Genomic DNA, 17,394 nt, shown 5'->3' on the forward strand with positions numbered 1-17,394 from the left:
CCTCGGCCAGTGATAGGCTGAAGCTCCGTGTGATGTGTCGGGCTAACAGGAAGTAAGAAGAATACAGCCTGGGGACCGAACACCTGTACCGGAGCACCGGGGGAGCATATGCAGGTAAGAGAAAGGTTATTTATTTATTTTATTTTTTTGCAGCCCGGAACGGATACAATAAGAAAAGTGAGCACCGGACATGTCCTTTAATATGCCTGCCAAACAAATGCCGAAAGGACACTCTGTTGGGGAATGGGACATTTTTGTGTAGATGCACTGAGAGCTTTGCTGCCATATGGACACTGACAACACAGTAAATATACAGTAATGGCTGTCAATGTTGCCACCCCTGAAATTTTTCTAGAAAATGAAGTATTTCTCACAGAAAAGGATTGCAGTAACACATGTTTTGCTATACACGTGTTTATTCCCTTTGTGTGTATTGGAACTTAACCAAAAAAGGGAGGGGAAAAAAGCAAATTGGACATCATTTCACACCAAGCTCCAAAAATGGTCTGGACGAAATTATTGGCACCCTTAACTTAATATTTGGTTGCATACCCTATGGAAAAAATAACTGAAATCACTTCCTATAACCATCAATAAGCTTCTTACACCTCTCAGCTGGAATGTTGGACCACTCTTCCTTTGCAAACTGCTCCAGGTCTCTCTTATTGGAAGGGTGCCTTTTTCCAAGAGCAATTTTAAGATCTCTCCACAGGTTTTCAATGGGATTTAGATCTGGACTCATTGCTGGCCACTTCAGAACTCTCCAGCACTTTGTTGCCATGCATTTCTGGGAGCTTTTTGACGTATGTTACGGGTCTTTGTCCTGCTGGAAGACCCAAGATCTTGGACGCCAACCCAGCTTTCTGACACTGGGCTGTACAGTACAACCCAAAATCCGTTGGTAATCTTCAGATTTCATGATGCCTTGCACACATTCAAGGCACCCAGTGCCAGAGGCAGCAAAACAACCCCAAAACATCATTGAACCTCCACCATATTTCCCTGTAGGTACTGTGTTCTTTTCTTTGTAGGCCTCATTCAGTTTTCTATAAACAGTAGAATGATGTGCTTTACCAAAAAGCTCTATCTTGGTCGCATCTGTCCACAAGATGTTTTCCCAGAAGGATTTTGGCTTACTCAAGTTCATCTTGACAAAATGTAGTCTTGCCTTTTTATGTCTCTGTGTCAGCAGTGGGGTCCTCCTGGGTCTTCTGCCATAGTGTTTCATTTCATTTAAATGTTGACGGATAGTTCGTGCTGACACTGATGCTCCTTGAGCCTTCAGGACAGCTTGAATATCTTTGGAACTTGTTTGGGGCTGATTATCCACCATTCGGACTATCCTGCGTTGACAACTTTTATAAATGTTTCTCTTCCGTCCACGCCCAGGGAGATTAGCTACAGTGCCATGGGTGGCAAACTTCTTGGTAATGTTGCGCACTGTGGACAAAGGCAAATCTAGATCTCTGGAGATGGACTTGTAACCTTGAGATTGTTGATATTTTTCCACAATTTTGGTTCCCAAGTCCTTAGACAGTTCTCTACTCCTCTTTCTGTTGTCCATGCTTAGTGTAGCACACACAGACACACAATGCAAAGACTAAGTGAACTTCTCTTCTTTTTATCTGCTTTCAGGTGTGATTTTTAAATTGCCCACATCTGTTACTTGCCCCATGTGAGTTTAAAGGAGCATCACATGCTTGAAACAATCTTATTTTTCCACAATTTTGAAAGGGTGCCAATAATTTTGTCCAGCCCATTTGTGGCGTTTGATGTCACATTATGTCCAATTTGCTTTTTTTTCCTCCCTTTTTTGGTTTAGTTCCAATACACACAAAGGAAATAAACATGTGTATAGCAAAACATGTGTTACTGCAATCCTTTTCTGTGAGAAATACTTCATTTCCTAGAAAAATGCCAGGGGTGCCAACATTTACGGCCATGACTGTACACCCTTACCAACTGAATCAAACATGGGATGTTATAGGACTTATATATAACTCCAAGCGAAAGAGCCAGCAAAGACCCCCTCTGTAAGTGCACGTGGTCAGCCAACTGGCAGGTCAGCAGTCCATAAATATGCAATCTCCACCACAGCACAAAAAATCAGAGGTCCAGGATCAAGTAGAAAGGCTTCCAAGTTTATTCACACCATAAATGTGATGATCACATTTATGGTGTGAATAAACTTGGAAGCCTTTCTACTTGATCCTGGACCTCTGATTTTTTGTGCTGTGGTGGAGATTGCGCATATATATATATATATATATATATATATATATATATATATACACTGTTATATTGGGTCAGCTATCTACTTGTGTTACAGTTGTCAGTTGTGTTAGCAACCTATGTGGTTGTTTCCTTCCTATATTTTATTGGGACATATGAAATCAGCTGGGGCTGAATATAGTAGAGTACTGTAAAAATGTGTCATATTTATCTTGCCATTATAGCTGTGATGTAATATATGTATATTAGCATTATTGTACAACTTTTCTATATACTCCATTTTTCTGCAGTTATGGCTGGGAGTTCCTGGAGCACACTTACCTCTATCACTTGACAAGGAGAGATATCCGACACAATTTCTCACCATACTTCTACATGCTTTACCTAACAGCGGAGAGTGATTGGAGCTTTGCCCTTGGCCTTGTTGCCTTTCTACCTCAGATATTGCTGCTAACTATTGTATCTCTAGCCTATTACAAAGACCTGGCCTTCTGCTGCTTCCTGCACACTGCTATCTTTGTGAGCTTCAATAAAGTGTGCACATCTCAGGTAAGCTGGAGCCATGGCTAAAGCTAATTTTAATGGAATTTGATTCACCTAGAAGACTGTGATGCAATGTTCATGTTATGCATTCCTTTTTTGGAAGTTATATTGCTTACTTCTCCATTTGTAAATGTCTTAAATAAAGAAGCATGCTAGGATTTTTTTTTTATTATTATTTTTTGCTTATATAGTGTAGTAAGGCTGTACTTGTATAAGCCGTATACTTATCTATTTCAGCTGATGAGGCATGCATGGACTTTCAGCAATATTGATTATATTTCCCCACTATAATGATTTTATATTGGTGCCTAAATTCCCATGAATCCTCTGGATTTGCAGAGAGAGAGAGAGAAGTCTCATCATGGCAGTTCCCCTAATGAGATTAATCTTACCACCAGTCTAAACTGCCAAGACTCATACGTAGATTGGGGTCAGTTCACTTTATGTGCAGTTTTGCTGTGCTGTGATTCATATTGCCATGAGGTGAAAGTGATTTGACCTATAATCAAGGTTCAGTTGTTTTATGAACATTTTAAATCTTCAAATGTTGTGTTTTTACCTAGTTTTGGCAGAGTTTTGCTGCAAATTTCCATAATCACTGCAAAAATTATGTGGAAGATTTATCAAAACCTGTGAAAAGTTGCCCAGTTGCTCATAGCAACCAAACAGATTGCTTCTTTCATTTTGCAGAGACCTTGTTAAATATGAAAGTGATCTGATTGGTTGCTATGGGCAACTTTTCCTCCGGACAGAAATCTCCCCCAATGTGTTCTTCCCATATGTGCAATCGCTGTTAGAGCCATTTTTCCTGCAGTTTAGGGAAAATCACAGAAATAACCACGTGTGAGCACAGACTCAAGGGAGGTGTACTACCAGTGACGTACCTACACTTAGGCGAAACCAGTCCCCTCTGGGGGTGCACGGCCGTGGGTGGGGGGCAGGGTGTTCGGCGGGGTAGCAGGCTGCCAAAGCGTAGGTACGGCACAGGCAGTAAGACCGTCCCGCAGTCCAGGCCCTGCCACATCTCGTCATCCAGGGCCCAGAACGAATGGTTCTTTGTTGTGTGCTGCTGTCTAGTGGGGGAGCGCAGAGACAGAATTGAGGGGCGTCGGGGAGTCTCCAATCACGTGGCCGATGTCAACACTCACTGTGCCAGCGGGATGTGAAGGAGCTGCAGGTACGTCTCTATTCTTGCTTTCAGAGCCTCCAAACTGCTCCCTGCACTGGGCTGCTGCCTACAGCATCTGTGCTCTCCTGACTCCCAAGGGCGTTTCCACATCTTGCAGTTTTACTGTGATTTTTCTGAAATCGCGGCAAGAAATGATGCTATTTTACCATGATTATGCAAATTGCGGTTAAAATGCCTTACTTTTTTACTGTGATTTGCATAATTGGGGTAAAATATCAGAAATGTTTGCCGCGATTCCAGAAAAATCACAGTAAAACTGCAACATGTGGAAACTCCCTTGGGAGTCAAAAGAGCATTAATGGTCTATTCACATGTACAGTATTCTGCACAGGTTTGATGCGCAGGATTTTCTGCTGCAGATTTCAATGTAAACTGAATGACTGAACACAGCTTGAAATCCTGCGCATCAAATCTGCGCAGAATACTGTACGTGTGAATAGACCCTAAAGATTTTTTAAAATTCCCTTTCGAACTTTCTTTCTGCAAACACTGCAAGATTTGTATGTGTTCCCAGTTCAATAGTGGATACATAACCCCCATCTCAGTAATAACAAACCCCTTGTTCCTATGACCAGCTTTAACCCCTTAAGGACTATGGTATTTTTTATTTTTTTTTCTCCTCACCATCTAATCCTAATGCTTTCCATTTTCAACCTACAGACCTATATGATGTTTGTTGCTTGTTTTTTGTGCCACCAATTTTACTTTGTAATGACATCAATCATTTTACCACAAAATCTATGGCGAAACAAAAAAAATTTTGGTGAGACAAAACTGAAAAAAAAAAACAGTAATTTTGTAAATTTTGAAAGCTTCTGCTTCTATGCAGTGCACTTTTTGGTAAAAATTACACCTTAACATTATTCTGTAGCTCCATATGATTAAAATGATACACAATTGATATAGGTTTTATTTTGTTTTACTTCTTTAAAAAAAAAAAAAATCATAAAGTTTTTTGTACGCAAATTAGTATTTTTAAAAATGTCATTTTCTGACCCCTATAACTTTTTTTCCATGTACGGGGCGGTATGAGGGCTCATTTTTTGCGCTTTCTTCTGTAGTTTTTATCAGTTCCATTTTTGTTTTAATGGGTCTTTTTGATCGCTTTTTATGCATTTTTTTAAGGGTATGCAAAGTGAAATAAATACGCAATTCTGGATATTTTTTTTTATGTATTGTATTGATAATGCAATTTAATTAACATTATTTTTATAACTCGGACATTTAGGCATACAGCAATACTACATTTGTTTACATCATTTTTTTTAATCATTTTGTTCTTAACCCCTTAAGGATGCAGGGTTTTTCCGTTCTTGTATTTTCCATTTCTCCCCATCACCTTCTAAAAATCATCACGCTTTCAATTTTGCACCTAAAATTCCATATTATGGCTTCTTTTTTGCGCCACCAATTCTACTTTGCAGTGACAGTCCTTTTACCAAAAAAATCTATAGCGAAACGGAAAAAAAATTTGTTGTGCAACAAAATTGAAGAAAAAATGCAATTTTATAACTTTTGGGGGCTTTTGTTTCTACGCAGTGCATTTTTCGGGAAAAAATAACACCTTTTCATTATTCTGTAGGTCCATACGATTAAAATGATACCCTACTTATATAGGTTTGATTTTGTCGTACTTCTGAAAAAAATCAAAACTACATGCAGGAAAATGTATACGTTTAAAAATGTCCTCTTCTGACACCTATAACTTTTAAATTTTTCCGCGTACTGGCCGGTACCAGGGCTCATTTTTTGCTCAGTAATCTGAAGTTTTTATTGGTACCATTTTTGTTTTGATTGGACTTTTTGATCGCTTTTTATTATATTTTTTGTGCTATAAAAAGTGAACAAAAATACGCTATTTTGGCTGTGCGGTTTAATTAACAATATATTTTTATAGTTTGGACATTTTCGCACACGGGAATACCACATGTTTATTTATTTATTTACACAGTTTTTTTTTTGAAAATGGGAAAAGGGGGGTGATTCTTACTTTTATTAGGGAAGGGGTCAATTCATCATTAGTAACTTTTTTTTTTTGCTATGTTATAGCCCCCTCTAATGGCTATGTTATGCATTACATTGATTCCGAACACTGTTCATCAGCATATAAATATATGCCGACGATCAGTGTTATCAGGGCTTGACTTCTCGATGCCTAGATCTCAGGCATGGAGAAGTCAATCTCTGATCCGAACTTTTTTTTTCTTTTCTTTTTTTTAAAACATTTTATACACAATTTTTTAGTTCTCTCATGGGAATATTACAAGTAATTATAACACTGCATATACTGAACAATGCTATGCCATAGCATAGATCAGTGTTATCTGCACTTCATTGCTCCAGCCTGGAGCCTTGGACCACCGATCGGACCCTCCCACTTTCCTATTAGGGGATCGAATGTTTTAGCGCAGTGGTCTCAATCCGCTCCGCTAAGCACCCGGGAGTAGTTTTTTTTACATTGTAGCACCGCAATCAACTTTGATCGTGGCTTCGGGCATCACTGTCATCGGTGATGTCTGGCATTAGCCACGGATCACCTGCCGGGACCATCCTGCTATGACATGCGCTCAGCTCCTGAGCCCACATCATAGAAGGGGAGCGGGCGCAATGTATGCCTTGCGTCCTTAAGGGGTTAACAGTGTCCTCTTAAAAATAATATAAGCTGCAACCAGGAGTCAATATCCAGCTTTTTCTCAGTCCTAAATAGCATATCTGCTACGGTTTCTGCAAACAAAAGCTAAGTCACAATGATGTCATCAGCTAAAGCTAGTGAGTGCAGCTTTAGAGTATGATACAGACTTGGTATATGTGCAGGATACATTACTTTTCTATATATACAGTGGCACCATCAGCAGAATAATGGGGGAGATTTATCAAAACTTGTCCAGAGGGAAAGTTGTCCATAGCAACCAATCAGCTTGCTTCTTTAAGCAAAATAAAAAAAGCAATCTGATTGGTTGCTATGGCCAACTGGGCAATTTTTCCTTTGCACAGGTTTTGATAAAGCTCGCCCAATGAGTGTACTGCAATTATAAATTTTACTTTGATTATGCAAATTGCGGTAAAAAAATACCTTGTTTTTTACCACAAATGTCATAATCCCAGTAAAATATGATCTTAATATGGCAGCCTACCTGGCTAGCTACCTACCTACTTACTTACATAGCTAACTACATTGCTAGTATAATGGAAACAGCAGCACTCCAATGTTAGATGAACACGTGTTAGGCTTTATTAATCAGAAGCAGCAAAGTTTTAACCGTCTCACACGATCTTTGTGTGAGACAGTATTTGTCAAGCTTGCATATACTGGAGTGCTGTTCTCCTTCAAGATTAACTACATTGCTACCTAGCTACTTATCTACCTGAAAGTTCAATAAAGTGCAGTGTTTATTGCATCCTCACAACACAAAGTGCAAAGTTTCTGAGGCCGTCTCGTCTCCTTTCTCAAGCAGGCGAGAGTCCTCAGAAACGTTGCACTTTCTGTTGTGAGGATGCAATAAACACAGCACTTTGTTGAACTTCCATGTGTGCTGCGATCCTTTCCTTTGGATTGATGCTGGATTCCCTGACCAGGAACCCGATGATGGCGTGCACCTTATACCTTTGGTGGATGTGTTGCTTGTTAGGACTTCTGGTACTTATCTACCTGACTACATAGCTACTACCGGTAGCTTACTTATATCCCAGGAGAGCAGCACAACCAATATACAGTGGTCCCTCAACATACGATGGTAATTCGTTCCAAATGACCCATCGTTTGTCGAATCCATCGTATGTTGAGGGATCCGTGCAATGTAAAGTATAGGAAGCTGTACTCACCTGTCCCCGCCGCTCCGCACCAGGTCCTCACCGCTCCCGCTGCTGTCCCAGGGGCTCCCGATGCTGTCCCGCTGCTTCGGTGTCTTCTTTGCGATCCTCCGGTGTCTTGCGCATCTTCTCCAGGGTCCGGGCCTCGCTTTCAGGTGACTTTATTACGCTGCTGCGCCGGCGCGGCGTGCGTAGTGATGTAATAACGACGCCAGAAAGCAAGGCCCGGACCGTGGAGAAGATGCGCAAGACACCGGAGGATTGCGAAGTGGACCCGGAGCAGCGGGAATAGGTAAGCGAACCTGCGAGGGATGCTTAAACTGCTATCCGGCAGCAGCTTAAGCATTTTGCGCTGTCGGATAGCAGTTAATGCGATGGCCCCGACATATAAAAGCATTGTATGTCGATGCTGACATCGACATGCGATGGCCTCTGAGAGGCCATCGTATGTCGATTTTATCATATGTCGGGGCCATCGTAGGTTGGGGGGTTACTGTAGTACTTCAGGTAACTGGTGCACGCTGTGTAGGAGCCTTGGAGTCGGGATCCCAATAAGTAAATCCAAAAAAGCAGCAGCACACAAAGTATACGGTGCAAAAAAAGTTTGTGGTTTATTGCATCAGTGCAGACAGAGCAACGTTTCTGCGACCTCTTCGTCGCCTTTCTCAAGCTCAACTAAGTGACCCTTCAGTGCAATTTAAATACATTCAGTAATTAAAAAAATTGTTAACATAAGTGTGAGTTTAGGGCATGACATAGTATACAATAGTGTGTCATACATCAGTGATTCAGTGGTAGTGACGATAATTCTTCATCAGTGGTTCCTCCCAGTGCAGGTGAATGTGGGCGGATACTTGAGATATACATCATACAGGTATATAAATAATATACAAAGTGCTATAAGCACTTACCCAACAGAGCATATCGCGGGCTGTAACACGTTGAATGAGCGGAGCAAGAGAGTAACTGCGCAGGTCAGAGCAAAACTGCCAATCAGGAGCAGGCTGCGCTGATCGCGTGCATCCAATCACATTGTGTGCAATGCTGACATGCGCACTACTGTGAAGATGCTATGTGCGCCATCTTAGTAAAGGGAAAGGCATCGCGTACTGACCATAGTATCTCACGCATGATCAGTAATGTGTCAGTATATCGCTGTTGCCATTATTCTATAGATCATTAATCCAGCAGTGCGTAGAGGACAATTCTGCATTCAGCAATTACTAATGGGCATTCTCGTGTTCTGTGTGCATGGGGCACAAAGCAGGTAGAGCTGGCATGGCTCATACCCTCCGCCCATATATGGGACAACAGGTATATACACGCAGAATGACACATGTTTCCACATATGTCCTGCATGTATGTGATAGGGGGCAGGCTAACACTGGCCAAACGACCACTGGTGCTGCTCCTGACACAACCTGATGTTCCCAGCCGTGACATAGTATCCTGCAACCCCCAGAACAATGTGGATACCTCTATGTAGTGACTGTTTTCTGTATTGCAGATAAAATGTCCTGCAAAACTAGATGTGTGGATGCTTTAACATAATGAGAATAAGAGGATGTTTTCTAAAATAAAAAAGGAAAATTTTCCAAGATTGTCCAATGCTCTGTTGGTGGCTGTACATATTTTGTTTCCATGTGTTCCATTCAGACAATTGGAAACAATATGTACAGCCACCAACAGAGCATTGGACAATCTTGGAAAATGTTCCTTTTTTATTTTAGAAAACATCCTCTTATTCTCATTATGTTAAAGCATCCACACATCTAGTTTTGCAGGACATTTTATCTGCAATACAGAAAACAGTCACTACATAGAGGTATCCACATTGTTCTGGGGGTTGCAGGATACTATGTCACGGCTGGGAACATCAGGTTGTGTCAGGAGCAGCATCGGTGGTCGTTTGGCCGGTGTTAGCCTGCCCCCTATCACATACATGCAGGACATATGTGGAAACATGTGTCATTCTGCGTGTATATACCTGTTGTCCCATATATGGCCGGAGGGTATGAGCCATGCCAGCTCTACCTGCTTTGTGCCCCATGCAAACAGAACACGGGGATTCCCATTAGTGATTGCTGAATGCAGTAATTGTCCTCTACGCACTGCTGGATTAATGATTTATAGAATAATGGCAACAGCGATATACTGACATATTACTGATCATGCGTGAGATACTATGGTCAGTACGCAATGCCTTTCCCTTTACTAAGATGGCGCACATAGCATCTTCACAGTAGTGCGCATGTCAGCATTGCACACAATGTGATTGGATGCACGCGATCAGCGCAGCCTGCTCCTGATTGGCAGTTCTGCTCTGACCTGCGCAGTTACTCTTTTGCCCCGCTCATTCAACGTGTTACAGCCCGCGATATGCTCTGTTGGGTAAGTGCTTATAGTAACTTAGTATATTATGTATATACCTGTATGATGTATATCTCAAGTATCCGCCCACATTCACCTGCACTGGGAGGAACCACTGATGAAGAATTATCGTCACTATCACTGAATCACTGATGTATGACACACTATTGTATACTATGTCATGCCCTAAACTCACACTTATGTTAACAATTTTTGTAATTACTGAATGTATTTAAATTGCACTGAAGGGTCACTTAGCTTGAGCTTGAGAAAGGCGACGAAGAGGTCGCAGAAACGTTGCTCTGTCTGCACTGATGCAATAAACCACAAACTTTTTTTGCACCGTATACTTTGTGTGCTGCTGCTTTTTTGGATTTACTAGCTTACTTAACTACCTGGTTACTGACTCACATATCTGGAGGCCTGATGAAGCCCTGAACTAGTACGAAACAATGGCTGCTATCGCCTACCTGTGCCCCCCCCCCCGATACTACTATGTATACAGTGAGTATGTATTTGTAATAAAAAGAAGAAAGAGAAGAAATGGTGAGTGGCCGACGTTTTCATTTACCTTTCCATTTCGTTGATGTTATTGCTGTATGACGTCAGAGCACCACCGATAAGCAAGAGAAAGTTTCCTGACCTCACTATACATTGTGACCCAGATCCAGCAGAAGTAGGCAGTGCTGAACGTATCTCTTTACCTACATATCTACCTACCTAACAATCTACCTACATAACAACCTGCCTATCTACCTGGGATCCGCACACAGAGCACTCTCTAGGCTAGGCTCTGCTAATTACCTTTAAAACAACCACATACAAAGGAGCCTATCAGAAACCACTTCATTACAGCCCGTTTGTGATGACCATAGCAACATATGACATTATGGACAACACCTTGTTTTGCTTAACAGCAGGGTTTCCCAACCAGTGTCCCTCCAGCTGTTGAAAATTACAAGTCCCAGCATGCCTGGACAACCAAAGGATGTCCAGGCATGCTGTGAGTTGTAGTCTGAAGGTACACTGGTTGGGAAACACTGCTGTAAAGCATACCTATGTGTTGTCCATAATGTCACATGTATTATATATATACCTACTTAATGGGGGACCTACTATTTTATCCACTTTTACTGTGCAGGACACCAAGGAGGGCATTATTACAGTTTGGGGGCCTGTAGATGAGGATATTATGTAGAGGAGGGGAGGGCACTGGAAAATGTGGCGTCTAACATGTTTGTTCTGCAAATGCTGAAGAGATGAAGTTTTGGCTGGAAGATGTCATCATGTCTGTCTGAGCCGGATGGAGAAGAAAAGGAAAGAGGACGACGCTTATCAGAGAAGACGTCACCTGTGAGTCTATTTGTATGTACGTTACTGTGTGAAGTGACTTTTTTTTGTAGGGGTAAGGCATTGCTGTGCACACGAATCAGAAGTCCGCCAGGGGAGCAAGGGCCACTAGGTACAAATACTAAGTATTTTGATTCCATATAGGTAGCAGCAGCATACCCATCTGGGTGGGGAGGGGTCTGAAGCTCAACCAGGACAGACCACTTCCTCTGACACATTAACCCTTCAAATGATGCAGTCTGGTTTAGTCTCGTCATTGCCTTTTAAAATCCACAATAACAGGGGCATATGTTTTATGCAGGACTGTACTTTGTAAAGGCATCATTAACATTAATTTTACCACAAAATTGTGACAAAGCAAAAAGGAAAAAAAAAGCACTTTTGCTAATTTTGGGAGTTTAGTTTCTATGCAGGCTGGTTAAAATGACCATAAAATGATGTACTTTGTTGATCAATACAATTACAGTGATACACAATTTATATAGGTTTTGTTTTACTACTATAAAAAATGTAACTTTTATGAGAATATAAGTATGCTTTAAATAGTTTGTTTCTGTATACAGGGCTATATGGGGGCTCATTTTTGTGCAGTGATTTGTAGTTTTTAACGGTAACTTTTGTTTTGGTGAGGCTTTTTATTATCACTTTTTATTCATTATTTTCTGGTATGTGAAGTGATCAAAAAGCATCAATTATGGACTTTGGTATTTTTTTTACATTTACAGTGGTGTTATTTATTTTATTTGAAAAATAGGAAAAGGGGTGATGATTTAAATTTCATTAGGGGAGGAGCTTATTAACATTACAACTTTTTTAAAATTATTTTTTAGTCTACATATCTAAACTTACACTGTCTAAGAATTACAGTTTTATTAATTCCCTCCATTGTTTATTTTTTCTTCTTCTTTTGAATCCGATGTTTAGTATCATTTCTAACGCTTCTGTTTTTTTCCCTAGTATTTCCTATGGTACCTTTCCCTTTTGCCATTGGTTATGCCCAGGCTGAATATATCATGGCAGCAGAGTACATTTCTTCTTCTGTTATGGTTTGGTGGACAGGTAACACAATTTTGACATAAATCTGCATCAATAGTTTAGATTTATGTCTGAGACAAAAATGTGTCTGTCAACCAATCACAGCTCAGCTTTCATGTCTCAAAATGAGCTTTGACTGGTTGTTATCTTTTTGATACATTTTATCAGACACATCACAGATTGATAAATCTGGAACAATGGGGGAGATTTATCAAAACCTGTCCAGTGGAAAGTTTCTGAATTTCCCATAGCAACCAATCAGATCGCTTCTTTAATTTTTCAGAGTCCCTTTCTAAAATGAAAGAAGCGATCTGATTGGTTTCTATGAGAAACTCAAACTTTTCCTCTGAACAGGTTTTGATAAATCTCCCCCATTGTGTTTGTTTTCTACTTGAAGGGGTTGTCTGGCAATTTTTTAATTTGACCCCTAATTGCTATCTATACAAGTCATAGCGGGAAATTAATAAACACTTCTTGACAGGTATACTTGTGTTCATAAGCGGCAGGAGCTAGCTGTCATACACAGCAGGGAACCCACTGCAACTGTCAAAAGTAGAGCGGAGCTCCGATCCTAACAGTTAACCCTGTATATGCCATGGTCAGTAAGACTGCATCTACAGTGCTGACAAATTTTGGAGTTTTAGTTAACAAATTATAGCGAAAGGTATAGACCCCAAAATTATCACACACGTAAAGTACAATGTGGCAAGAAAAAAAACATCCGAATCAATTGGATAAGTTAAAGCAACCCAAAGTTATTAGCGTGTGAAGTGAGACAGGTCAAATTAGAAAAATGGGCCTTGGTCCTAAAGCACCGGACTAATGCTTTTTGACTTTTACAGCAGAGTCTGACCGCTACAGCAAAAAAAGAAAATGGCCAGACACCCCCTTCAAAGAGGTTCCACGCTTATGAAAAGATGTTGAGATATTGCTGTAACAGGAAAGAGCATTTGTCCAGATGAAACTAACCTTATGATTCTTTGTCTTGCAGGCAATATGGCTAGCTCCAGCCTACTTTCTAGAATTTGAAGGACTTAACACATTCCTACTAGTTTGGCTGGCTGGACTGGCCTTCCTCATAGTAAATAGTTATGTTCTCGCCCAAATCATTGTCAGCTATAATGACCATAAGAAAAATGTTACAAAACATAAAATCCAGTAACGTGTGTTGGTCATCTAGGTCACAGCGCCGTCTCTTCTGTTCATTATTCTTCATTGAGGTCATTTTCCTAAGACATTTGATTAATAAGTGACCATTTTACATTGTACTTGGGCTGTGTCCATATTGAGCATTGTTGATTCATCAGATTTTACAGCGAGAACAGTGCCTCATTAAAGACAAGTGAAAAGATACAGAAAACCCAGTGGATTTGGTGAATTACAGAGGTCATTTACTGCAGACAAGGGGGTTAAAGGGGTACTCCGCCCTTAGGCATCTTATCCTCTATACAAAGGATAGGGGATAAAATGTCTGATCGTTGGGGGGGTGGTGTCTGGCCGCTGGGATCCCCTTGCAATCTTCATCCTGGCACGCTGGCGTTTTGAACATTTATGTTCAGAATGCTGGCTTCAGGCGACCATGGTCATGAAGTCACGCCCCCTCCATAACATCACCACCGCCCAAAGCCAGCGTTCTAAACATTAATTTTCAGAAAGCCGGGTGCCAGGCCAGAAATCTGAGATTGTTCAGACATCTTATCCCCTATGTGGAGTACCCCTTAGGCGGCGTACCCCTTTAATGGAATGCATTTTCTTAAGAGAAAGCATTGCTGTAACTATAAGGCTAGGTTTTTTTCTGTTTTAACTCGCTGCAGTTTTGAGCCAATGCCAGAAGTGGATCCAGTAGGAAGGAGAAGCATAAGTCCTTCCTTTATATTTCCCATTCCTTTTGAATATACTTCCGACTCAAAAACTGCAGTTTTCTAAAAAAATGCCCAAAAAAACAACCATGGGTAGAAACCTAGCCAAACAGTGGTTTTACACACCATTTTGTGGCAGTTTTCTTTTTGCTACAAAATGGTTTACAAATAGTTTCATGCAGTAACTGATTCTGGATATAATCCTAGGGATAAAAGATGCAGTAGTGTTTATTGCCTCTGTACTGCTCTCTGCCAGGCATCAGTGGGCACTATACACCCTGTACCCATGTATTGTTCTAACTACTGAGTAGGAGATCCAGACTTTATAAACCTCAGGGACAAAAATAATAATAATTTCTGTTAGAAGAAAAATGTACTGTCCATTGTAAGGGTTTTTATACGTTATATGCAGATGTACTTTAGTAATAAAAGACTGTTTATTTAACCTGGTTGTTGTGGATTACATATTTGTAAAAAAGCTGGGTTCAAGTTCTTATATACTCTTTAAAAGGATGGAACCGTATACATCAACAGACAAACAAAATGTTTAGGTGCAAAATATTTTCAGATTTATAAAGCAAACCAGACAAAAAGAATAAAGTTTTGCACTCTGTCCAACAGGTGGGTGGAGCTGAGATAAAATGGTTGGTGCAAGTAAATCTACATAGTCTAAAAGGTGCACCAGATTTTTAAACAGCCTGTGCCATTTTTAGAAATCTGGTGCACATAATTTATTGATTGCCCCCTCTATATGGTTGAAAAAATACCCCTCTGTGATGGTCATAATGTTGCATCATATTTGAGCAATAAAGACGTGTTTTTGTGCATTCTGGCGATGCTGGTACATCTCTATAGTTTCTTCTATAAGTGACATCAGTGAACAGAAATAATACTCATTAGAGATGAGCGAACTTACAGTAAATTTGATTCGTCAGGAACTTCTCGGCTCGGCAGTTGATGACTTATCCTGCGTAAATTAGTTCAGCTTTCAGGTGCTCCTGTGGGCTGGAAAAGTGGATACAGTTCTAGGAGACTCTTTCCTAGGACTGTATCCACCTTTTCCAGCCCACCGGAGCACCTGAAGGCTGAACTAATTTACGCAGGATAAGTCAACTGCCGACCTGAGAAATTCCTGACGAATCAAATTTACTGTAAGTTCGCTCATCTCTAATACTCATGGTGAGGTCAATAATGTTGACCTCAATTAGGGGCGATCCACCCCGCTAGACCACCAGGGATGGTTAAAAGATCTATCAGCGGTGATCTAAAGGGTTAATAGCCGCCCGTGGCGATTGCCGCATGCAGGGATATTAGCGGCGCCTAATAGGTACAGGAATCAGCCGGGGGGCGCAGAGTATGGAGCGGGCTCGAGTCAGGAGCCCACTCCATACACCTTGAGTGCGGTGTGAGGTGCAGACTTGTGTCCCATGCAAGTCTGCATCTGCTGCATCCTCACACCGCATAAAAAAAAAAGAGGGGGTGGGGGGTGCTTTTGGGGAAGTCGGTCTGGCCCTGCTTGCCCAATACAGGGCTAAATCTATGAAAAATTCACACTGCCCCGGGCGATATGATTTCCACATCCCTGTGTCATTATAACAAGAAAATATGTTTCATATATGCCAAAGTGCATAACTGTGTAAAAAAAATAAAAAAATAAACACAAGACTATGCTGGTTTATGTAGTGCTACTTAACTGAAAATTCTAATGCAGTACCAATTCCATGGGTTTTAGATAAGTTTACAGTCATTTTTTTTATTTATTATAATAGAAACACTACACAAAGAATGGATGGAAAGAAAAGTGCAGGCACTCTGAATGCATAAAAAGTAGCTGTTCATTTATTATGATTGTATCTAGTTAAAACTTTACACATTTTCACAATAGAGCTTCCCCCTCCATAAAACTACATGAAATAGAAATGAACATTCCTTGCTCCAGGATTGGCACATATAAATAGGGTCTATACCCTATTTATATAGCGCTCCAAGCCTAACACCTGCTGAAGACTTTTCTTTTTGCCAGCAAAGCTTCCTTTCCTGCATAGTGCAATTCCATTCACATATTTGTGAAGACTCCATCCATATGTTAAAGGGGTACTCTGGTGGAAAACGATTTATTTATTTTAAATCAACTGGTGTCAGAAAGTTAGATTTGTAAATTACTTTTATTTATAAATCTTAATCCTTCTGGTACTTATCAGCTGCTGTATACTCCACAGGAAGTTCTTTTCTTGTTTGTTTGACCACAGTGCTCTCTGCTGACACCTCTGTCCATGTCAGGAACTGTTCAGAGCAGGATAGGTTTGCTATGGGGATTTGCTCCTTCTCTGGACAGTTCCTGACATGGACAGGGGTGTCAATTCCAAAAGAAAAGAACTTCCTCTGTAGTATACAGCAGCTGGTAAGTACTGGAAGGATTAAGAGTTTAAAATTAAAAGTAATTTACAAATCTTTAAAACTGCTTAGGGCTGGTTTCACATTCATATATGAAGGGCACAAGTCCTGGCCTGACCCTGGGTCTGACAACCCGAACTTATACAACCAACGTCTAAGGATGTGTTCCCACATTCAGATTATTTGCTGCAGTTTTTGTAGCCAAAACCGGTAACAGTATCAATGGGAATCATGTACAACGATCGATCATTAGAAGGCTAAGTTTCCACTTGGTTTTTTTTCTGGCAGTTTTTGGAAAATTTGAAAAGGTTTTTGAGCCAAAGTCAGAAGTGGATCTATAAGGGAGGAGAAGTGTAAGTTCTTCCTTTATATGTACTATTCCTTTTGAATACCTTTCTGGCTTTGGCTCAAAAACTGCAGAGGCAGATATCCAAAAACTGCCGCGAAAAAAACCCAAATGGAAACTTAGCCGAACGGGTAGGAAGTAGGAAGCGGTTATGCACTTTACTCAATAGCTGGCAAATCTAGTGCAACTGAATGGAGACTGCAGCGATTAGGGGAGTGAAGCGCTTCTCCGCGCCCATCCTAATGATCGTCTGGGTCTAAGAGATG

At 40.7% G+C, this 17,394-nt stretch overlaps 1 protein-coding gene across 4 annotated transcripts in view; it reads left to right on the forward strand.

The window, feature by feature from the left end:
- The window catches only part of PIGM (phosphatidylinositol glycan anchor biosynthesis class M), a 30,812-nt gene extending 15,477 nt beyond the window's left edge, over positions 1 to 15,335 (forward strand). For all 4 annotated transcript variants that reach the window (XM_056520824.1, XM_056520827.1, XM_056520825.1 and 1 more), the window contains exons 4-6: positions 2,523 to 2,781; positions 12,452 to 12,553; positions 13,521 to 15,335. In XM_056520824.1, the coding sequence (XP_056376799.1) occupies positions 2,523 to 2,781; positions 12,452 to 12,553; positions 13,521 to 13,691 (532 nt within the window). In that variant the 3' untranslated portion in view covers positions 13,692 to 15,335. The remainder of the gene's footprint in view (positions 1 to 2,522; positions 2,782 to 12,451; positions 12,554 to 13,520) is intronic.
- The last annotated feature ends 2,059 nt before the right edge of the window (positions 15,336 to 17,394 follow it).

The sequence above is a fragment of the Hyla sarda genome, chromosome 5 (genome assembly GCF_029499605.1).
Source record: "Hyla sarda isolate aHylSar1 chromosome 5, aHylSar1.hap1, whole genome shotgun sequence".
In the NCBI taxonomy this organism is placed as follows: Eukaryota; Metazoa; Chordata; class Amphibia; order Anura; family Hylidae; genus Hyla; species Hyla sarda.